General features: G+C 41.6%; 1 protein-coding gene across 2 annotated transcripts; it reads left to right on the top strand.

Annotated features, from left to right (window-relative positions):
* Window positions 1–313: 313 nt before the first annotated feature.
* Window positions 314–24,191, top strand: LOC309975039 (myosin-2; the record flags this gene model as incomplete). Of its 2 annotated transcripts, none has more annotated exons than XM_082859935.1 (38): window positions 314–517; window positions 607–750; window positions 2,271–2,427; window positions 3,417–3,444; window positions 3,528–3,642; window positions 3,729–3,821; window positions 4,444–4,507; window positions 4,627–4,725; window positions 5,185–5,288; window positions 5,870–6,008; window positions 6,678–6,796; window positions 6,885–7,034; window positions 8,145–8,315; window positions 8,442–8,739; window positions 9,215–9,294; window positions 10,146–10,233; window positions 10,325–10,442; window positions 11,090–11,213; window positions 11,302–11,438; window positions 13,268–13,523; window positions 15,094–15,336; window positions 15,450–15,626; window positions 15,709–15,854; window positions 15,938–16,028; window positions 16,114–16,503; window positions 17,642–17,768; window positions 18,466–18,584; window positions 18,726–18,922; window positions 19,640–19,823; window positions 19,905–20,070; window positions 20,173–20,297; window positions 20,465–20,773; window positions 20,861–21,064; window positions 21,393–21,518; window positions 21,609–21,779; window positions 21,863–21,967; window positions 22,087–22,182; window positions 24,039–24,191. In XM_082859935.1, 38 exons carry the CDS (start codon window positions 314–316, stop codon window positions 24,189–24,191), a joined length of 5,817 nt encoding a protein of 1,938 aa, XP_082716061.1. The 2 variants fall into 2 exon arrangements, with proteins under 2 accessions (XP_082716061.1, XP_082716060.1); XM_082859934.1 differs by having other exon boundaries at window positions 8,442–8,751.
* Window positions 24,192–24,899: the final 708 nt, after the last annotated feature.

Genomic DNA, 24,899 nt, shown 5'->3' with positions numbered 1-24,899 from the left:
CAAGCCCAGATCACAAGCTCCTTAGCAGCATCCACCACCCAGCCCTCTTATTAGAATGTCATTCTTGAAGGATGAAAGAAGAAAAAAGCCACTGTGTACAATGCTGGGTACACAGTGACCCCTGATGCCTCTGAGTCCTTGTAATATGTTTGTTTCAATAACTGTAGCGTGGAGTACAGTGCACCTGCCTGATGGAATTTTCAACTGGGCCTCTGAAATATCATCAAGATAGAGATTTACGGATATAGATGACAATCCGGAATCTCTAGTATGAAACGTTTCATCTTCTTTAGGACCTCTGAGTTCAGCAGCCATGAGTTCAGACCAGGAAATGGCCGTTTTTGGGGAGGCCGCTCCTTACCTCCGAAAGTCTGAAAAGGAGCGCATTGAGGCCCAGAATAGGCCCTTTGACGCCAAGTCATCTGTCTTTGTGGTCGAGCCCAAGGAATCCTTTGTCAAAGGGACTATCCAGAGCAGAGAAGGTGGGAAAGTGACAGTGAAGACCGAAGGAGGAGCAGTGAGTAGAGTCCCAGGAGCCAACCACATTCTACTGATTATTTTGTGTGGTCACTCAGTTGACAAACAGTTACCCTTCCTGTTTACCAGACTCTTACAGTGAAAGATGACCAAGTCTTCCCCATGAACCCTCCCAAGTTTGACAAGATCGAGGACATGGCCATGATGACCCACCTGCACGAGCCAGGAGTGCTGTACAACCTCAAAGAGCGTTACACAGCCTGGATGATCTACGTGAGTGCCCCCCACCCCCAAAGTGGGCTTTATCACTGGACCCTGTCAGCCCATTATAGTATAAATGGGTTACAAGTAGTGACTCATTGCGCTCTCACTAGTAATGTCACTAGTTAAAAGGCTCACGGTTGCTGCTGTAAGGCTCAACCCAACAGCTGGCACTTAATCCTTTGTCTTCTCATCCAAAGCCAGGCAAGGCCGTTGTCCACAAGGACTGGGTTTGCCAGAGCGCCCTTGAACAAACGCTAGAGCAGCTACTGTTTATATCTCAACCACGTGCTTACATCTCCCCTCATCCCTATTCCTGATGCAGAATCATTCAGAAGGAAAATATAAACTCATGTATTAACACTTAAAAATAATGTTTCTAAAGACCAATTTTCACTCCTCCAAAATAACCACAATTTGTATCTCTGTGTTCTGGTCCCTTCTGGGTGGAATGCCTCTTTGATGAAAACTTCCCAACTTCGCCAGGCAAAGTTGGATGTCATGTCCTGTTGTTTCTGTCTCTGCAATAACGCTGACAATGTTTTTCCACCATCAGTCATTTACGTGTCTGTCTCCTACATAGACTGAAAGTTCCTCAAGGAACAACATCTCATTTATGTTTCATTCTTAGGGCCTTGCAGAGGCTTTGCACATAATACAAACTCAGTAGTACTTTCTAATTGAATCTATTATGTTAGGCTGACATTTCTGTACAGGGTTTTTTTGTTTTTTGTTTTTTGTTTTCTGGCCGTACCATACAGCTTGCAGGATCTTAGTTCCCTAACCAGGGATCAAACCCGCGCCCCCTACAACGGGAGCTCAGAGTCCTAACCACTGGACCGTCAAGGAATTCCTGTCATTTCTGTATAGTTTAGCCACTGCTACTAGTCAGCTGGACAACACCTACACAAGTGTACCTGGTGTTTAGAGTCAGCATCCATTCTGATTGGTTTGTACTTATCCTAGACCAGTTGTCAAAGATTTTGGAAATCCATCTGTTGTAATCATAACGTATTTACATCATTTTGTGTTCTGTATCTTTATAACTCAGTAGTATTTTACAAATATCTCCCCAGTACTGCTGCATACCTTCATGTGTGCCTTTTTAAATGACTGGATCACAGTATCTTAAGAAGATTTTCCATATTGTTGAGTACTTCGGTACCAAATTTATGTTTTTATGAATTTGAATATCTTAATGCTACAAAGGAAATATATGCCCATTTTCTAAACTACAGTAAAAAATGTCTTATACTACATTTAAAAAACCCCACAACTTTGGAGCTCCTGCTATGTGAAAATCACTGTGACAAATCCCAAAAGGAATAATGAGAAGTCTAAGCTATAGTCCCTTCCCTCAAGGATTCTGCTGTCTTGTTGAACCTTTCAACTAGTTTTTGTGCTGATGCCTTGAAGACATGTAGAGCACTTAATTAAAGTGTTCCTTTTAGTGAAAATTCATTTAATGAGTTAATTGCACAAATCACAGGAAAGGTGTTCAGCTAGTTATTCTTTCTTACTCCCTTGCATAGACCTACTCGGGCCTCTTCTGTGTCACCGTCAACCCCTACAAGTGGCTGCCGGTGTACAACCCTGAGGTGGTGGCTGCCTACCGAGGCAAAAAGCGCCAGGAGGCCCCGCCCCACATCTTCTCCATCTCTGACAACGCCTACCAGTTCATGCTGACAGGTGAGTTGGATGTTTTGTGCATCTTTTTAGAACAGAACCATAGGAGAAAGAGACTCTACCCGTCTCAGCACACTCTTTGAGGTGGTCCCCTAAATGCTATTGCCCTTTGCCCAGAACCAACCTAAACACACGCCAGATTTTAAGGTGTATCTGGTATTAAAACAGTTATACCGTACATCTTATTCCTAGAATATTGTCTCAGCTAGGTCAGTCTAAGGTACAAAGGTAACCTGGGGAAAGGGCTGAAAGATTTCCCCTTCAGAGAGAGTAAAACATCAAAATGAACTTTTACTTTCCCTAAAAATATGACTAAGGCCATGATTATTTCCAAAGGTACCACCTTTACCATATTTACTCCTTCTCACGCACTAAAAATATCTCTAATGCCTATTTTTCATTACTTCTTGTACCTACAATAAACATGTTACTAACTTGTCATCTAAATCCACCTGAAAACCCCAAAGTCCACTTTCAGTGAGTATTTAGTGGTGGAGTATAAAAAGAGAAAGTCTGCTGCTTCTTTGCAGCGTTCTGTTTCAATGGCAGTCTGTACACTAATGTGCGGCGGGGGTGGGCACAGGGAGCAGGAGAGAGCAGTGCTGGCAAAGGTGCTTGGCCTAGGGCCGCCAAGTCCTCGGGACTGCTGAAAAATTCCAAGTCCATGGGGCTTCCCTGGTGGCGCAGTGGTTGAGAGTCTGCCTGCCGATGCAGGGGACATGGGTTCGTGCCCCGGTCCGGGAAGATCACACATGCCGCGGGGCGGCTGGGCCCGTGAGCCATGGCCGCTGAGCCTGCGCGTCCGGAGCCTGTGATCCGCAACGGGAGAGGCCACAGCAGTGAGAGGTCCGCGTACCGCAAAAAAAAAAATACTAAGTCCACGCCATTTTATGTACTCTCCATTTACAAATATTGGGTTGGCCAAAATGTTCGTTCAGGTTTTTCCGTAAGATGTTAGGCAGTACTGACCGTCTTTAATCTCTCTTTTGTAGACCGTGAGAATCAGTCAATCCTGATCACGTAAGTAGATTTGATGCTTTCTTTTCATGACTGCAATAGCTACCAGCTGTGGGACCCCTACTGACTTCGTTTTTATTTGACAGCGGAGAATCTGGGGCTGGGAAGACTGTGAACACGAAGCGTGTCATCCAGTACTTTGCAACAATTGCAGTCACTGGCGAGAAGAGGAAGGATGAAGGTACTAGTGGCAAAATGCAGGTGGGTCTGATTGCCACGTCAGGATCCAAGCTGTCTAGTAAGAAACTCCCGAGCCCCACATGTGAGGAATGCTCTTGCCTTTGCAGGGGACTCTGGAAGATCAAATCATCAGTGCCAACCCCCTGCTTGAGGCCTTTGGCAACGCCAAGACCGTGAGGAATGATAACTCCTCTCGCTTTGTAAGTCTCTTGGACACTATTACAGACACTGCTCACTGGTCAAAATTTATGGGATGTTTGTGAATACATTCTCTGAGTCTTTTTCATTCCATTATAATTTAATTATATTATACCATGGCTCTTTCCTTTTCCTCTGAGCATGTAATAACATGGATCCAAGTCCTGTCTAAAAAGATATATGACCCGGGCTTCCCCGGTGGTGCAGTGGTTGAGAGTCTGCCTGCCGATTCAGGGGACACGGGTTCATGCCCCGGTCCGGGAGAATCCCACATGCCGCAGAGCGGCTGGGCCCGTGAGCCATGGCCGCTGAGCCTGCACGTCCGGAGCCTGTGCTCCGCAACGGGAGAGGCCACAACAGTGAGAAGCCCGCGTACCACCAAAAAAAAAAAAAAAAGATATATGACCCTATATCTGAGTTCATCTTTCACTATTTACAATTATCCACAAATTTTAAAGATAAAATTATCTTACCTAAAAAATAGGAGATACACCTTTTTCTACCTGAAACAAATTGTCTCTGAATTGATTTAATATTAAAATGTCAGCACTTCAAGTGTTCTGAGTTTCTCAAAGATTTGATATGATTCAAAAACAAAGTAGTAATGTTAATTTTTCTTTCAAGGGTAAATTCATTAGAATTCACTTTGGCACTACAGGAAAACTGGCTTCTGCTGATATTGAAACATGTAAGTGCTTGCATATACCTTACAATAATTTCTGTTTCTTATGACCTATAATATTGACTAAAATTTGCATCTCATATGAATTTTTACATTTTTCCTCTTTGTCATTTATTTCCTTCCAGATCTGTTAGAGAAGTCTAGAGTTACTTTCCAGCTTAAGGCTGAAAGGAGCTATCATATTTTTTATCAGATCACATCCAACAAGAAACCAGAACTAATTGGTAAGAAACGTAATAATTCCTTTCCAAAATTACTATACCCACACCTAGCAATGCCTGGTCCAACTCAGTATTCCACGATGGAATTTTGTCAACTGTACATATTGTCTTGATTTTGAAAACAGCTTTGTAGGTTTGGTAAAAATTTATGTGTGCTCATTATAAAACTTCAAAGGGAAAACTGAAAATAACACCTCCAAATCCTATCACTATGAAAATAATCACTATAAACACTTGGATGAATATCATTCCAGTCATTTTCTGTAGATATATCTTTACAAATAGATACATACATACAGTAACTGGAATCACAGTTACATGCTATTCCGTAATCTCTTTTTTTCATTGGGCAATAACATATCACGGCTTTTTCCATCCTAGTGCCTTAGAATTTGTCTAGAAATCTGTTATTTTAATGAAGAGGATATTTCGGCTTACCTTTTCTCTGTTCCATGTACTTAGAAATGCTTCTGATTACCACCAACCCATTTGATTTCCCATTCGTCAGTCAAGGGGAGATCAGCGTGCCCAGCATTGATGATCAGGAAGAATTGATGGCCACGGATGTAAGTAGAACACAAGAAAATTAGAATGCTTATTTGGGGTCAGAGCAATGGTCCCGCTAGATAAATCCTCAGTTTCTCGTAGAAATCACAAAAGAAGATTCAAAGATGGGCGTGGATGTGCCACCTGGAGTCAACTGAAAAGACTGGGATGTGCCCCTGCAACATCTCACTTGCCCATGATAGTCTTTTAAAGAACTATCCTTTCCGAATTTCCCTAAACCATTTTTTAATAATCTACTTGCATTAAATCCATACCACCTCTCAAAATAATAAGTTTACTATCCTTGTTCTCTATTTTAAGTTTACTTTTTGCATCTTCAGAGAGTATGCGCCTGTGATTCCAATGCTCTGTGCTGGCTTCCAGTTGACTAGCTCCCTAGACACCCAATCTAAGGAGTTCCTTGCTCCCATCAGTACTGGTAGTTTCCTCAGTCTGACCAACGAATCAGGAATTATCCAAATGTGAACTATTAATAGTAAACATATTAACTATTAACTATAAACATGTTAACTATTAACATAACAACATAACCAGGTTATGGATCATAACCTGACAGTCATTCTATTGGTTGTGTTGGCAGAGTGCTATTGATATTTTGGGCTTTACTAATGATGAGAAGATCTCTATCTACAAGCTCACGGGGGCTGTGATGCATTATGGAAACTTGAAATTTAAGCAAAAGCAGCGTGAGGAGCAAGCGGAGCCAGATGGCACTGAAGGTATCAACTGAGTATCCACCTGACTTCATGTCTGTTTGAAAATCACACTCTTTTTTAAAAAAAATTATTTATTTAATTTATTTATTTTTGGCTGCATTGGGTCTCCGTTGCTGCGTGCGGGCTTTCTCTAGTTGCAGTGAGCAGGGGCTTCTCATTGCGGTGGCTCCTCTTGTTGCAGAGCACAGGCTCTAGGCACGCGGGCTTCAGTAGTTGTGGCACGCGGGCTCAGTAGTTGTGGTTCAAGGGCTTAGTTGCTCCCTGGCATGTGGGATCTTCCCGGACCAGGGATCGAACCTGTGTCCCCTGCATTGGCAGGTGGATTCTTAACTACTGCGCCACCAGGGAAGCCCGAAAATCACATTCTTAACTTGTTACCCTTGAGCTTTCCTGGGAAGACAAATTCATTTCCAAGAATTGCATTTGAAAGTATACCTATATAAGATATGTGCGGCACGGGTATTAGACATATGTCCCTACAATTTCTTAAGTTCTTTAGGGAACACTACCCATAACCAAGGTCTTGAAGTTAGTGAAAAAAATGGGCAAGAATACTCAAAAAGATATTCTGAAAACACTGCACAAAATGCCTGTAGCTTAAAAAATTTTTTTTTATTTGAGGAAGCGGGTTGCTTTGGGCCATAACATCATTCTATCCTTTCTTCCTTTCAGTTGCTGACAAGGCAGCCTACCTCCAGAGTCTGAACTCTGCTGACCTGCTCAAAGCCCTCTGCAACCCCAGGGTCAAGGTCGGCAATGAGTACGTCACCAAAGGCCAGACTGTAGAGCAGGTACGTACATAATTCAAATTCACAGCCAGGGATGCAAGCATTTTATGGTCCTCTATGAACCTCAAGGGATACACCTTTGTCTTTCAAGGTGTACAATGCAGTGGGCGCCCTGGCCAGATCTGTCTATGAAAAGATGTTCCTGTGGATGGTCACCCGCATCAACCAGCAGCTGGACACCAAGCAGCCCAGGCAGTACTTCATCGGGGTCTTGGACATCGCTGGCTTTGAGATCTTTGATGTGAGTTGGTAGTACGCTGCTAAGGGGTTTTTACAGTAAAGCAATGGAAACATCAATAAGAAGAAATCTGTGAATATTATAACCTTTTATTACCAATGTCAAAAAGTTATGCTAAAATTTAAAAGACACTGATTGGGCAGCTAATCATTTATTGTAGTGGCAATCCCACTTCTATAAGAAATAAGCTACTTACTGAGGACTCTTTAACTTGCTACATGATCCAAAGGGAGTTGGGAATTAGGTTGTTGTAGTGAGGGGTTTAAAAATCCCACAATGCAAAGTGGAGTTAATATAAAAATATCAAAATAAACCTGTGCAGTGCATAATATGCTCTGAATATATGGTAGGGAAACCATTCAGAAACACTTAGGCAGATAATAAGAGCTGAGAAAAGGTCAGCAATTTAGAGTCAGCATTAATAAATTCAATGCAAGGAACTCTTAATTCTCATCAATGTGATATGGGATAAAAACTCATATTTGATTATAAGACACATTTTTCCTGCTTATAGTTTTAAAGAAGTTTATCTTTTTCTAATTATAAATTCAAAACTTAGGCATGGCAGAAATTATGGAAAATGAAGGAAAAGGAGTCCATATTAATTCTGCTATTTATATCTAGTTAATGTTAACATTTTGGCTTTTAAAAAAATATGAGTGTGTGTTAATATACTGTACATAATATTTGGAATCTTGATTTTTTTCGCTTCACATCAAAGAGTAGGGGTGGCAATTATTGCTCCCTTGCAATGCTGACCATGATGGCTCCCACACAAGACTCCTCCCAGTCAGCTTCTAATGGGTTTCAAATTAGCTGTTAAATGAGTCAACAGAAAATGCAGAAGATGATGGGAATAAACATGGAATGATTAAGTAGGAACTCAGAAAAACACCTGAGTCAATTTAAGCAAGTGCAAGAAAGGAGAGTTAATAATGATGATGATTTAGGATTTTGTATAAAATGGCAGCAGAGGAAACAGTAGATTTCACAGCCCCCCAAGGACTTTGATACCCATAATCTAAAGGCTAGTTTACATTTTTAAATTAAGAAGCCCTATATCTTAAACTGCTCAATTTGCTAAGAGAAAAGTAAACGCATCCATTTATTTAGTTCAACAGCCTGGAGCAGCTGTGCATCAACTTCACCAACGAGAAGCTGCAGCAGTTCTTCAACCACCACATGTTCGTGTTGGAGCAGGAGGAGTACAAGAAGGAGGGCATCGAGTGGGAGTTCATCGACTTCGGGATGGACCTGGCCGCCTGCATTGAGCTCATCGAGAAGGTCCGTTTCAAGTTTTAGAAACTATGTTTTGTGAGAACTAAATTATTCACTGCACCTTGTTTAATTCTATAGACAAAGAAAAATGCTTATATAGAATTGTAACTTTGTGCTGTGGTCTGCTTCCAGCCGATGGGCATCTTCTCCATCCTGGAAGAGGAGTGCATGTTCCCCAAGGCCACAGACACCTCCTTCAAGAACAAGCTGTATGAACAGCATCTTGGAAAGTCTGCCAACTTCCAAAAACCCAAGGTGGTTAAAGGCAAGGCCGAGGGCCACTTCTCACTGGTGCATTACGCCGGCATCGTGGACTACAACATTACTGGCTGGCTGGACAAGAACAAGGACCCCCTGAACGAGACGGTGGTCGGGCTGTACCAGAAGTCTGCAATGAAGACTCTAGCTTACCTCTTCTCTGGGGCTCAAAGTGCTGAAGCAGGTAATGCTCAAAAAAATCCCAACATGTTCTCCTGATACTACAAAATGTGATGTTAGATTGAGGCTAGTGATATCATAGCCTAGGCTGAAGTGTTGCAGGGCCAAATCTATTGTGCCTCCAAGTCCTGAGTAAGTAGGCTGCATTGTGATTATACATTCACTCCAGCACTGATGGAGGCCCTACTGCAAGAGTCAGAAAGGAACTTTCAACATCTCAACCAATGAAAAGGCTTGGCTTCTATGATTCTCTCCTGCTTTTTCCTCCGTATCTGCTGGTTATTGAGTACCACTGAAAAGTGGATGCAAACTTAGTTGACATATAAGATTCATTCAGGCTCAAACAGAGAGGTCATCTGTGTTGGAAAAATGTTCCATGTGAGCACAGAAATCAACAAATAGGCAAGAAATAGCCCTGTCAATTCAAAACTATGTTTGAATGACAACTTTTCTTGTTTGTTCTCCAGAGGCGGGTGGCGGTGGGAGTGCCAAGAGAGGTGGTAAGAAGAAGGGCTCTTCTTTCCAGACCGTGTCTGCCCTTTTCAGAGTAAGAAACAAACTGTTTTTGACACTCTTGTTATTTTGGGAATTAAAAGCACAAAGCCTTCTCTCCACAAGTCATTTAGGAAAGGACTGACCTTAACTAATGGCTTCTGTTCATCTAGCTTTGAAGAGAAGAGCTTTAAATTACTCAGAAATTATCAGGTCATCTTTCATGCTAAGCCAAATAATAAAAAATATTTTATAGGAAATGTTATAAAACGTAATGCTCTGCTATGCATAATCTAGTTGAGTCATGCAAATAAGCAATGGCACGTGCTCCAAGAGACTAAATCATCAGTAGGACTAATGGAAATCTAACAGCTAGGCCTTAAGGAACCTAATATGGTATCCATGTTCATAATCTAGTCAATTCTCAATTTAACTGGTAGGATTGTTCCCCCTATAGATAATCTTTATGCCCTAGAAGTTGACAGAGTTGGAAAGGGGAAGCTATATTTATGAGAATAAGTTCAAATGTAGTGTAGGCTTGTATTTCCTTCCTGGAGAACCACAGAGTTTGGTAGAAGGGTGACCATCCAGGATGGGAAGGCAATGGCTTTGTAAATGTACGTGGGTGGCCAGGGACAAGGGTAGGAAGGAGGACGGTGCTTGCATACACTGAGAAGAATCACCTGACAGCCTGCTTTATATGTGTAACTCCTGCCAACTCAAGTGGAGAAAGAGGTATTGAGGAGGAAACTGCATCTCAGGAAAAGTTTACCAAGGTGGTACCTTAAGTTAAAATGGTCCAGAAGGATCATTCAACTCAGCCATGGACATTGATTTTATAGACATCACCACATGCTCATAACCATGTCTAAATCTTAGATAACAGGATTTTCCCTGATTTCACAGGAGAATCTGAACAAGCTGATGACCAACCTCAGGAGTACCCATCCTCACTTTGTGCGGTGCATCATCCCCAATGAAACAAAAACGCCTGGTAAGAAGTTCTAGAGTGGAAGCACAAAGCATGACTGCCATACCTCCTTTTAACAAAACTCTGCAGTGAAATAAATATGGGTTTTTTTTAGGGGCCATGGAGCATGAGCTTGTCCTGCACCAGCTGAGGTGTAACGGTGTGCTGGAGGGCATCCGCATCTGTAGGAAGGGGTTCCCAAGCAGAATCCTGTATGCAGACTTCAAACAGAGGTCAGACTCTCCTAATTATGGTGTTTCCTGGAGTTTAGTGTAAATATATTTAGTGCAAGCAAAACAATTTAGTGAAAACTATGCCTTTGTTATTTTTAATTTGCTACAAAAAGAGTAAAAAATTATAAGCCTCAAAACACCTTTAAAACACAGATATACCACATACTAAGCACTCTAGAGACTTTTCACTGGCTTTACCATGCTCCTGGGCTTAGCTCATAGATGTCTACATTAACGTCAATAATTATGAGAACAACCATTTTTGAGTGCTTGATATGTTTGGATTATTTCATTTAATCCTTCCAAAACCTCAGTAGAGGGAAGCACTATCAACAGCAAATGCATCTAGCAAGGATAATTTGTTACATTGTGTTGCTCATCTACACACTATCGGAACAAAACTGCAGAATACTTTCCTGAGAACAGGGTCTGATGAGGCAGAAAGGAAAGTTGCAACTGTGCAGGAAGGTAAAATGGAATAAAAATAGACAGTAGATACTAGATTGACCATCTATGTATACAACGTCCTTCCTGTGAAGAAAGAATAATTGTTTTAAAGCTCTGGGTTTTTTTAATGGATCATTTAATACTTAGCTACTAGTCTCATCAATAAACCAAGTTTTAAAAAACTATATTTACTTTACCAGATACAAGGTATTAAATGCAAGTGCAATCCCTGAAGGACAATTCATTGACAGCAAGAAGGCTTCTGAGAAGCTCCTTGGATCCATCGACATTGACCACACCCAGTATAAATTTGGTCACACCAAGGTAATAGTCTCTAAGGCCCACCAGACCCTATGCCTGTCCCTTTGGAGTCTGTGTAAAGTTTCTGATCTGCAACTCTGCCCACACACAGGTCTTTTTCAAAGCTGGCCTTCTGGGGCTCCTAGAGGAGATGCGAGATGACAAGCTGGCCCAGCTGATTACTCGAACCCAGGCCAGGTGCAAAGGGTTCTTGGCAAGAGTGGAGTACCAGAAGATGGTGGAGAGGAGGTATACAAACATATTGCTTGTCTACTCACATCCTTCAGAAGCATATTTGAGGTGGCTTACAGTTAAGGCTCAGATATGATAAGGCCACCAGAGTAAGAAGGAATGAATAAGAGTCTGATGCTGAAGTGGAGATATACATGTACCAGAAAAGTTAAGGTAGGAATCATCACCACAGAATACATCGAATGCTCGGGTAAAAAATAAAAAAGAGAGGGAAGCATAATAAAAAAGAGAGATGTGTAGGTCTTATCTAACAAGAGAAAACATACCATTGAGTAAGCAGAGACAAAGTGTTGCCCTAGCATTTGGTTCTAATATGAATTTACTGGGTAGATCATTAAATAAGATACACTGAACTGCATATCAGACAGTATTTTCAACAGTGGTTGTACTCAACATGCAGAAACAACTTCTTCATCTGATCGTTTCTATTATTGAATTATTATGATTTAAATTATTAAGGGCAAAATTGGTGAAAAATATTTTTTCAGTAAGTTAATACAATTTCACCGAGGTACCTGGCTTTTTAGTCATCTCATTTGATGCAGGGACAGAGTTCTAAGACTACGAGTCAGGTGTCTCAAACTGCAGGACGCATATGAACGGGATCCATAGGGAGAAATGCATTTTATATTGCCACCTGTATATCCATGCATACATGTATGTGTGTGTAAATATATAAATAATTTACATGGAACAGATTTTCTATCACCTGTAGTTCTGCTAATATCTTTTACTGTATTCTATTTCATTAAAAATAATAAGTTTGGTCATGAACCTATATATATATTTATATAGAGAGATATATGTAGATATATATATAGATGTATATTGGGGCAATTAATTGCCCATATATGAAGGTAATTAATTTTTAAAAATAATTTAGATGAAAACAAATGTGATGAGATTAGAGTAGAATGCAAAAATCATACAACATTAAAATATAAAACCAGAGATTTTTCAAAGAAATTCTGAGTTTTTAATGAGTCCCTTTATCCCATGCCCCAAATCCCTGAGGGGTCTGGTTCCCCCTTCACTGCTCTCAGTGGCATTCACGTAGGAAAGTTTGCAAAGCACTAAAGCAGAGCAGTACTTCTCAGAGGGTGGTCCTTGGACCTACACCATCAGCATCTCTTGCAAACTTGTTAAAAATGCAAATTTTAGACCCCACCTCATATCTGCAGAATCTGAATCTCTGGGGAAAGGGTCCAGGAACCAGTATTTGATGAGATGAGATAATTAAGACACTAGATGAGGGACTTCCCTGGTGGCGCAGTGGTTAAGAATCCGCCTGCCAATGCAGGGGACACGGGTTCGATCCCTGGTCTGGGAAGATCCCACATGCCGCGGAGCAACTAAGCCCGTGCACCACAACTACTAAGCCTGCGCTCTAGAGCCTGCGATCCACAACTACTGAGCCTGCGTGCCACAACTACTGAAGCCCGTGCGCCTAGAGCCTGTGCTCCGCAACAAGAGAAGCCACCACAATGAGAAGCCTGCGCACCGCAACAAAGAGTAGCCCCTGCTTGTCACAACTAGAGAAAGCCCACACGCAGCAATGAAGACCCAACACAGCCAAAAAAATAAAATAAATTAAAAAAAAAGAGGTTAATGATTCTTATGCACACCAAAGTTTGAGAAGCACCAACGTAGAGAAAGGAATGATTAATGAGTCCTTGACCACCATCCCCAAATATAATTTCTTTCATCTGTGCTTTTGAAAGTAGGTGAGGAACATGGTGGAAGGCAGAACCTCCAACTCTCACTGCCAAGATTTCATCTCATTTCATCATCCACACAATATCTAATTTGCATCAATTAAATTTCAGGGAGTCTCTCTTCTGCATCCAGTACAACATCCGAGCCTTCATGAACGTCAAGCACTGGCCCTGGATGAAACTCTTCTTCAAGATCAAGCCCCTGCTGAAGAGTGCGGAGACGGAGAAGGAGATGGCCAACATGAAGGAAGAGTTCGAGAGAACTAAAGAAGAACTTGCCAAGTCAGAGGCAAAAAGGAAGGAACTGGAAGAAAAGATGGTGTCACTGTTGAAAGAAAAAAATGACTTGCAGCTCCAAGTTCAGGCTGTAAGTAGTGGTATCATCCTGTGCACTGCTAATCAGGACGCAAGCGCTATGACTCTAGCCACAACTAGAGGCAGGGAGTTGGGTAGTCAGTGTGAGGGACACTCACTGGAGGGAGAAGGTTAAAGCACTCTGATGGTACTAATGAAGTCCTTATTCCTTCATCACCCAATAAATGCCCCCAAACCAGAACCAGGGCAATGAGCTAGAACTGACCATTTTCTTCCATTCTGTACAATTTCATCAGACTACAGGGTTTACAACTTCTTTTCCCTATGAAGACAGTCCTTGAAAGTGATTTTAACATGAAGCTAGCCCAAATAAAATATTAAGGAGAGGATAGCATGGAGAGAGTGATTTGTTTTCTCTGAAACTTCCCTGAACTTCTAGATGTCTGTATGTCTATGGGTCTTAAATCACAGCTGTATAGCTGACAAATGACAGTATTCTACATCAATTTTTATTGAATTATTGTTTTTGATCTCCAAAACTGAGATTTGCTCTTTCCAATCCGTCTCCATAGTCAGTGCTGTAGCACATCACACCCGGGTTGCTGCATCAGTACCTAACTCGCTCTGCCTACCCCCAACTCTCTCCCTCCATCCAGCCTGCTGCTACTCCCAAACCAAGTGTTTTAGAATTGCTTTCATCAACTCTGAAATGTAATTTATGAGACTGTCTTTCATTTGGAGTGAACTGAATTGGTCTGGTATAATTTACTCATCACAAAATCGTATGTGTTTCCTGCTGATTAAGATTGGTCTCTTCTGTCAAGTTTGGGCAGTGTAATAATTCCTTCTTTTAGATTACAGAAGGGAAAAGAGCTGTTTTTCTGTCCCCACCCCTTTCAAATCTATCCTGAATTCTCTTCTCTTGTCCCTAGATAATCACTTAGACTCTGTCCTACACCACTATACTCACTACCTGGCTATGTGCAGCACATTTTATTCTTTTATGTATTCAAAGACTGGTATGGAGGCTCACTGACGAATGTATCTATCAATTTCTCTCTCATTTCCTGTCCACCCCCAACCCTCTTAAGTAGAAACATAGGTTGCTAGGAATTTCTTGATCACTGTATGCCTCAGATAGAATTTAGGGCATCTTAACCAGGATCATCTGCCAAGACTACGAAGGGAAATAATCCAGTGGTGGCTCCATCCAGAGTTTCTCCCGCTGGAACCCCTTCTCTCCCCCTGATCCTTCTCCCAATATATTCATCTCTACAAGACCAAATCCTACCCATTCTCAAAGCCCAACTCAAATGCCACTTCATTCATGAAACCATATCTGATACAACTTCTCTGATCTCTTACGTCACTAACTGGTTTCTGAATTAATGGTAGCTTGTTGGGGTTAAGTTTTCTAATCTACTGTAGAATATACTCTTCTAAAGGAACAGGACAATATCTGATACATTTTGTTTTTCTCACAATGTGAAGCGTCCTGCATCACACACAGCAGGTGGTTCATAAAAGTTTAAGCCAAAGAACCAATAGTGGTGATTTACACTGTTATCATTGTGAAATACTTCATTCTTACTTCCCAATTTTGATTTTGTTGCCAATTCAAGGAAGCTGAAGGCTTGGCTGATGCAGAGGAAAGATGTGACCAACTGATCAAAACCAAAATCCAGCTCGAGGCCAAAATCAAGGAGGTGACTGAGAGAGCTGAGGATGAGGAAGAGATCAATGCTGAGCTGACGGCCAAGAAGAGGAAACTGGAGGACGAATGTTCGGAACTGAAGAAAGACATAGATGACCTTGAGCTGACACTGGCCAAGGTTGAGAAGGAGAAACATGCCACAGAAAATAAGGTAGGAAACGTATACAAGGAAAGTTTACTTTTTTATTATTATTAGGGAATACAAGCATAAAACTGAAGCCACCAAAATGTAACATGTAATGCAAAGTGTTTTTACTTCCTAAGGTGAAAAACCTCACAGAAGAGATGGCAGGTCTGGATGAAAACATCGCAAAGCTGACCAAGGAGAAGAAGGCCCTCCAGGAGGCCCACCAGCAGACCCTGGATGACCTGCAGGCAGAAGAGGACAAAGTGAACACTCTGACCAAAGCTAAAACCAAGCTAGAGCAGCAAGTGGATGACGTAAGTCTAGGATTAGCAAGGAACTTATTTTCTTTGAAAGGAAGCTAAGCAATCCTTTTGACTCAACATTATTTGTATTTAGCTTGAAGGGTCTTTGGAGCAAGAAAAGAAACTTCGCATGGACCTAGAAAGGGCTAAGAGGAAACTTGAAGGTGACCTCAAGTTGGCCCAAGAGTCCATAATGGACATTGAAAATGAAAAACAACAACTTGATGAAAAGCTCAAAAAGTAAGTATGAAAGAATTGCTTATGAACTTGCTTCCAATGTTGCATATGAACTCAACTGTTATCCTCTGCTACTTTGCAAAAAGGAAAGAGTTTGAAATCAGCAATTTGCAAAGCAAGATTGAAGATGAACAAGCACTTGGCATTCAACTGCAGAAGAAGATCAAAGAGCTGCAAGTAAGTTCATATTTCCATCAGTCTGGCTCAAAGAGGCACAGTTACGACATAAAAAGGCTAAAATTGAGCTTTTCCCCACTGCCAGGCCCGCATCGAGGAGCTGGAGGAGGAGATCGAGGCAGAGCGGGCCTCCCGCGCCAAAGCAGAGAAGCAGCGCTCGGACCTCTCCCGGGAGCTGGAGGAGATCAGCGAGAGGCTGGAAGAGGCCGGCGGGGCCACTTCGGTCCAGATTGAGATGAACAAGAAGCGGGAGGCCGAGTTCCAGAAAATGCGCAGGGACCTGGAGGAGGCCACCCTGCAGCACGAGGCCACGGCGGCTACGCTGAGGAAGAAGCACGCGGACAGTGTGGCCGAGCTGGGGGAGCAGATTGACAACCTGCAGAGGGTCAAGCAGAAGCTGGAGAAGGAGAAGAGTGAGATGAAGATGGAGATTGATGACCTTGCTAGCAACGTGGAGACTGTCTCCAAAGCCAAGGTACCGCAGTCTGAGAAACAGTTATTAACAACAATGACCCTTTATGTGCATGTCACAGTTTGCACAGGGCCCTTTACACACAACATGTCGTTTGTTCTTTGTAGTAATCCAGAAGGTAAGCAAGAAAGATGTTAGTATTTGTATTATTTCCACTTAATCATATGAAGAAACTAATATTCAAAGAAGTTAATAAGCGCATCGGCCCCATGACACTACTAACAAATGACAGCACCAGCAGTGAGCATCGGTTGGGTGTTCTCTTCTCCAACTGGAGAACACAGGTCTCCAAAATTCTCAATTATCCAATAAGCAAAGTTTCACGGTACATAAAAACAATCAAGTATTTATAAACATGCTTTTAGAAAACGTGCCATTCAATTCTCAAAAAATCTTAAATTTAGCATATGATCTTTAATTTTTTTATTATAGGCATACCTCAGAGATACTGCGGGTTTGGTTTCAGACCACCACAATAAAGCAACTATCAAAATAAAGCAAGTCACGCAAATGTCTTGGTTTCCCAGTGCATATAGAAGTTATGTTTACACTATTCTGTAGCCTATTAAGTGTGCAGTAGCATTATGTCTAAAAAATATATACATCCCTTAATTTAAAAATACTTTATTGCTAAAAAAGTGCTAACCATCATCTGAGCCTTCAACGAGTCATAGTAGTAACATCAAAGATCACTGATCACAGATCACTGTAACAAATACAATAATGAAAAAGTTTGAATATTGTGAGAATTACCAAAATGTGATGCAGAGACACGAAGTGGGCAAATGCTATTGGGAAAATGGCACTGACAGACTTATTGGACACAGGGTTGCCACAAACCTTCAATTTGTAAACAAACAAACAAACAAAACAAAAAAAAACACACTATCTGTGAAGAGCAGCAAAATGAGGTATGCCTGGAATACTGAACAAAGCTTCACAATTAGCTTTTTAAAAACCCCAATGTATAGTTTCAACTTAGGACAGCAATCATAAAATATATAGAAAAAATTCTAATATATCGTATTACATATAAGAAAATTTATTTTATATGTCAAAATAAATATTTTTCTGTTTTAGAAGAAATAGCAAAATATTATTAAAATGTCTTCATTTGCTTCTTCTACTTTTTCTCTCGCAGGGAAATCTAGAGAAGATGTGCCGCACCCTGGAAGACCAAGTGAGCGAGCTGAAATCGAAGGAGGAAGAGCAACAGCGGCTGATCAATGACCTGACAACTCAGAGGGGACGCCTGCAGACAGAATCTGGTAACTCTCTCCTCTATGAGGCCTAAAAGTGGAGATGATGTGGTCAAAAACAACTGATATCGTGATGTGAGAGCCTAATAAAAGCAACTGAGAATATGTGTGATTCACCAAACAGCTCAGGCTCTCATCCTACATGCAAGGTCACTTGGGGACAGTGCTGGAGATGAAGACTTCCACAGGACTGGGTCAAGCTCTGCTCCACAAAGGCCTTGAGGATTTGGTCACATGGAGGGGATGCTTGGTATCAGGAGTCACTCCAGCATGGGTCCAGGGCTTCTGTTTTAGACTAAGCTTCTTTTTGTCTAGATCAGAGTGAACCAAATTCCTGAATAGGGCAATGGATAACCCAGTCCCTCAAATGTCTTATGAAACAGGGACAATGTAGAATTAGACATTTTAGCTACCGTCTTTGACAGTTATCAACAGGTTTTACACGATATTATATAACCCTGAAAGAATCAGTTATGGAGAGAACAAAGAAAATTTAAGCTGTATTTATTCATTCAGGTTAATATGTAAGTTTCACCATAAAGATGAGAAATCTGACACTAGCATGAAGGTGTCAACAGAGAATTGAATCACCTGGGTACTCAACTGGAAGGCGGTGCTGAGAGTTTAAACTTATTTCTAATATGGGCTTTTGCAATATGGGCTTTTCCTTTGCTTTAAAAAGTGGTGCCATTCCTTCTGCCTACAGGTGAGCTTTCACGTCAGCTAGATGAGAAAGAATCTTTGGTGTCTCAGCTATCAAGGGGCAAGCAAGCATTTACTCAACAGACTGAGGAATTAAAGAGGCAACTTGAAGAGGAGATAAAGGTAACTATCGTTGTAAGACTCATTTTTTTCCCCTAACCTGACCCTAACTGGAGTCCATTACACCAACTTTAAAAAGGTTTTGAAACTTAATAATTAAACAATTAAACGTACAGTAAAAAGAAGGTGTAACTACCTCCACAGGCCAAGAGCGCCCTGGCCCACGCCCTGCAGTCCTCCCGCCACGACTGTGACCTGCTGCGGGAACAGTATGAGGAGGAGCAGGAAGCCAAGGCCGAGATGCAGAGGGCGCTGTCCAAGGCCAACAGTGAGGTGGCCCAGTGGAGGACCAAATACGAGACGGACGCCATCCAGCGCACGGAGGAGTTGGAGGAGGCCAAGTATGTGCATAGATAGGAGAGAATGTGCAGAGAACACTGGATGTTGAATCAGAAAGACACAACCTTTGAAGATTCAGTGAATTAGCCCATAAACGTTCATTAATTAGCTCCTACTTGCCAGGCACTATCAGGCCCTGAGAATAAGACATGAATAAAGCAAACACCATCACTACCCTCCTAGCCTCAACTCTAGGCTAGGAAACAAAGAATAACAAGTAATTATACAGATAATCAGCCTTATTGCTGGTTGTCAAGCACATCAAGCTCACTGCTGCTTCAGGTATTTGCAGTTGTTGGCCCCTCTGTGTCTGGAATACTCTCCCCCCAGATCTCCCTCTGGCTCACTCTGACTTCTTTTAGATCTTGACTCAAATGTTACCTCCTCGGAGAGGACTTCCCTGAGTATCTAGAATAGTTGGCCACGCCATACTCCATTTTATTTTCCTTCACTGCACTTATATCTGCAAGATGTTGTTATGCATTTTCTCACTTGCTTATTGTTTCTCACTTGTTTGGAAGCTTCACGAGGCAGGGACCTTTTCTGTCCTGTTCACTGCTGTGTACTCAGCATCTGGTTCATAAAAGAAGCTCATCAATATTTGTTGAGTGAATGATTGGATGTTTTTAATATGAAGTTCCCCATACTTTTCAGCATGGTAATAGTTCATAATTCTTGGTTTGGTTCACTTCTTTCTACAAACATACATAATCTTCAAGGAAGAAGCTGGCCCAGCGGCTGCAGGCTGCTGAAGAACATGTAGAAGCCGTGAACGCCAAATGCGCTTCCCTTGAGAAGACGAAGCAGCGGTTACAGAATGAGGTCGAGGACCTCATGCTCGATGTGGAGAGGACAAACGCTGCCTGCGCAGCTCTGGACAAAAAGCAAAGGAACTTCGATAAGGTAGTTTCTACAGCAGTCTCTGCTCTCCACCATTGTCCTCTATCCTTTCCAGGAGGTAACCACTCTTGGTGGGTGTTTCAGGTCCTGGCAGAATGGAAACAGAAGTATGAGGAAACTCATGTCGAGCTCGAGGCCGCTCAGAAGGAGGCCCGCTTTCTTGGCACTGAGCTGTTCAAGATGAAGAACGCCTACGAGGAGTCCTTGGATCAGCTAGAAACTTTGAAACGAGAGAACAAAAACTTGCAACGTGAGTCCCTTTCACTTTCAATAATTTTCATGCCTTGGAGGAACCTTCCTCTTATGTCCTCTGTCTCATCAAACCTCTACCTGTCTTTTACCCAAACAACAGAGGAGATTTCTGACCTCACTGAGCAGATTGCAGAAGGAGGGAAACATATACATGAACTGGAGAAAATAAAGAAACAAGTGGAACAAGAGAAGTCTGAAATTCAGGCTGCTTTAGAAGAGGCAGAGGTACATGGCAAAAATGTGCATTGTAAACAGATTCAAAAAAAAAATTAGGACTAGCCACATATATTGAACAGAAAAAGAAATAGCACAAAATTAGTGGGAGGAACATGTGCAGAAAAACTTCTGAATGCTTCCATTCCCTGCTAATGTCACCCCTTGCTGTCATTAAGGCATCTCTTGAACACGAGGAGGGAAAGATCCTGCGCATCCAGCTGGAGTTGAACCAAGTCAAGTCTGAAGTTGACAGGAAAATTGCTGAAAAGGATGAGGAAATTGACCAGCTGAAGAGGAACCACATTAGAGTCGTGGAGTCCATGCAGAGCACGCTGGATGCTGAGATCCGGAGCAGAAATGATGCCATCAGGCTCAAGAAGAAGATGGAGGGAGACCTCAACGAAATGGAAATCCAGCTGAACCACGCCAACCGCACGGCTGCTGAGGCCCTGAAGAACTACAGGAACACCCAAGCCATCCTCAAGGTAAATGGGCTCAGGAGATGGTCCCAGGGCAGTTGGGGTGACTGCAGCCCTGAGAACAAGGTGTCTCAATGATCGTTCATTCCACAGGATACCCAGCTCCACCTGGATGATGCTCTCCGGGGCCAAGAGGACCTGAAGGAGCAGCTGGCGATCGTGGAGCGCAGAGCCAACCTGCTGCAGGCCGAGATCGAGGAGCTGCGGGCCACCCTGGAGCAGACGGAGAGGAGCAGGAAGATGGCGGAGCAGGAGCTCCTGGACGCCAGCGAGCGCGTCCAGCTCCTGCACACCCAGGTGAGTATAACATAAAAGTAAAAAATACAGTGGACTGGAAATGAAATTCTTGCTCAAATCTTAGTACTATCTAAAAATGCATTCATAATGTTTTATGGAGGCTAAAGTTTAAAATATCTTTGGATTAACAATATTTTTGTTTATATGAACTGTGACATTCAGAGTTGACTGTCTTGTAAAAGTATATTGTCAACTCAGATAATTTATGGAACAAGAAGGGATACTAATTAGTTACCTTAATTAATTAGTTTGTGGGGTCATTAGAACATTGGACATTGTAATTTTGCTCTCATGTACTCAGTATTTCTAAATTTGATATTTTAACCAGAACACCAGCCTGATCAACACGAAAAAGAAGCTGGAGACAGACATCTCCCAAATCCAGGGAGAGATGGAGGACATTATCCAAGAAGCTCGCAATGCAGAAGAGAAGGCCAAGAAGGCCATCACTGACGTGAGTAGAGGGCCACAGGGGGGTGGTCAAGTTAGAATCTTGATGGGCTGTCTCAGCTCTCTCTACTGGTTTTATTTTACTGCTAATTAGGCGGCCATGATGGCCGAGGAGCTGAAGAAGGAGCAGGACACCAGCGCCCACCTGGAGCGGATGAAGAAGAACCTGGAGCAGACGGTGAAGGACCTGCAGCACCGCCTGGACGAGGCTGAGCAGCTGGCCCTGAAGGGCGGGAAGAAGCAGATCCAGAAGCTGGAGGCCAGGGTGGGTCTCTCAATATCTATCTATTTCCATTTGTTCCCAATGCCTTACTGGATCAAAGTTCTTAAGAGCCTACTCATTCGCAGGTGCGTGAGCTGGAAGGAGAGGTTGAGAGTGAGCAAAAGCGTAGTGCGGAAGCTGTCAAGGGCCTGCGCAAACATGAGAGGAGAGTGAAGGAACTCACCTACCAGGTACAGCAACCGTTTTTATCAGCTAAACACTCCTTGCATATACAGGAAACACTCACATGAGATGATCCAACAGTCATGTGCTTTTGAAGTAAGGCCCTGTGGTTTTTATCATCTTTCAGACGGAAGAAGATCGGAAAAATATACTCAGGCTTCAGGACTTGGTAGATAAACTTCAGGCAAAAGTGAAATCTTACAAGAGACAAGCTGAGGAGGCTGTAAGTATCCTTAAGACAGAGGGAAGGGAGAAGTCCTCTCTTAAGAAAAACTAATAAATAAATAATTAGATTTACTATTTACTTCTTGTAGTGAATAAGCTGTTTGCTTCATAGAAGACTGTGTACTTCTTAAAAACGTTTGCATGTTTTTAACTCATTGCTTACTATTTGTAATATTAATAGATTGATTTTTAAAGTTAACATTCAATCCACAAAGAATCAAAAAATTTCAAAGCAGAAATAATACAGGCCACATTCTCTAGCCACAGTGTGATAAAGTTGTAAAGTAATGAGAACATATAAACAAAAATTTCCAAGCACTTAAATGTTAAAAAACTAACTTTCCTAAAAAATGTTTGGATTAAATTAAATAAAAACATAATTACTGAATGATTTTTAACTGTAAATAAAATTTCAAGGAAGAAGTCTAGAATTTATAAGTCTAGAATGTAACCAAAGCTGTCCTTGAAGGACAATTCATTGCTTTATATGCTTTCATTATGAATCAAGAATTTTAAAAAATGAAGAAAACTGACAGTCCAATAAAGAAATCATAAATAATAATAAAATAACAAAAGTAAGAGGTGTTGATAAAGATAAAGGTAGAAATTAATGAATTAGAGTATTCTATTTTCTAATTTGATAATCTCACTAACATCTAGGGAATTAATAAAATAAATACACTTATAACTAGATTAATCAAGGAAAAAGTGAGAGAAAATACAAACTCACAACATTACAAATGAGAAATGGGACAAACCATACAGGTAGAAAAGTTATTTTTAAATGTAAAATATAAATCTGTTAAGACAGTTAAAATCTTAAAGAAATAAGAGAATATAAATTATTAAGTTGGCTGAATAAGTTATTTCAGAAATACTTCTGAAACTAGACTCAGGTCCAGATATGTCTTTCAAAATTTCAAGGAACAGATAATCCCTGATTCCAGAGCATGGGAAAAGATGAAAAGATTTCCAAATCATTTTAAGAAGCTTGCATAACCTGCATACCAAAACCTGTCCAAAAGAGAATAGGGGGGGAAGATACTAAAGGCAGTTTTATTCATGAGTATAGTTATATTAACCCTTACTTTTATTAAGAAGACTGTCGGGACTTCTCTGGCAGTCCACTGGTTAAGACTCTGTGCTCCCAATGCAGGGGGCCTGGGTTCGATCCCTGGTCAGGCAACTAGATCCCACATGCATGCCGCAACTAAGAGTTCACATGCCACAACTAAGGAGCTCGCCTGCTGCAACTAAGATCCGGTGCAACCAAATAAGAATAAATAAATAAGTATTAAGGAGACTGTCCATCAGTGATTAAATAGGCTTAATTCCTACAAAGTAAGGATTACTTAATATTAAGGAGTCTGTCAGTAGAATCATTACATCCAAAGTAGGAGAAAAAAAGTGATTGTTTTGAAATGTGCCAAAATGATATATGATAAAATTCAACATTTATTTCAATATAAAGAAGGTATTAAGAAATTCATCCTAATGATAAAGAATATCTAATTCAAGAGAATAGTCATCTTCCAGCAAGCATTAACAAGCATGATTTTATCCTTGCCTTCTTCTCTGCTCTTATATTTTTCTTACTCTAATTGTAGTACATAATTTTTTTTCCACCTTTTGGTTGCAAAAGTAGAGTTGCAATTATTTATGAGACATGAAGCCCCAAATAAATCATAAAGTTAATTTTAATGATAAGCAAAATTCAGAAGGTGGTAAGACAATAAGGTTTCCCACTGGGTATTTTAACTTTTCTGCAGATGGCAAGTCCTTTCTTCCCTTAGGCCTACAGAGTCTAGAAAGATGCCCGGTATGGGTGCCTCACAATTCCATTTTTATTCTCAGGAGGAACAATCCAATACAAATCTATCTAAATTCCGCAAGCTCCAGCATGAACTGGAGGAGGCAGAGGAAAGAGCTGACATTGCTGAGTCCCAGGTCAACAAGCTGCGGGTGAAGAGCCGGGAGGTTCACACGAAAGTCATAAGTGAAGAGTGATCATGTCCTGACGCTATGGAATGACTGGAGAGAAGCACAAAATGTGAAGTCTTTGGTCATTTCTCTCTGTAATTATTGTCTATCCTGCCCTACTGCAAAAGAAATAAAGAGCGCAGGGCACTGTGCAAGCAATATCCTTAGACTGGTCTTTTCTTTTCTCTCTCTCTTCCTGAAGCGATGTCAAAACTTGAATAATCAGGGCTTCCCTGGTGGCACAGTGGTTGAGAGTCCGCCTGCCGATGCAGGGGACACGGGTTCGTGCCCCGGTCCAGGAAGATCCCACGTGGCGCTGAGCGACTGGGCCCATGAGCCATGGCCGCTAAGCCTGTGCGTCCGGAGCCTGTGCTCCACAACGGGAGAGGCCACGACAGTGAGAGGCCCACGTACCGCAAAAAAAAACAAAAAAAAAAACTTGAATAATCACAAGACTATCAAACAATCACATCTGACCTGCCACTAAGAAGGAATTATGTACTTGCTTTTATTTTAGGTCTATAGTATTACTTTAAGACCATAAAGTTGTCCCTGATCAGGGAAGCCTGTCCGGATGCACAGAAATACGGAAGTTATTTTTATTTCTAACCTTTCCCTAATAGTGGGGTATAGTAGGATCTTAGAAAGCTTCTGCTTCCCCTAACATGAACCTATTTTCCAGGTCTATACAAAGGATGGCACTAGTTACATTTTCACACAGGGGATGCCTCCTGA

Source organism: Leucopleurus acutus (assembly GCF_964270905.1).
Source record: "Leucopleurus acutus genome assembly, chromosome: 19".
Taxonomy (NCBI): Eukaryota; Metazoa; Chordata; class Mammalia; order Artiodactyla; family Delphinidae; genus Leucopleurus; species Leucopleurus acutus.
Note: the sequence above shows the minus strand (reverse complement) of the source record. Positions and strands in the feature narration are given on the sequence as shown.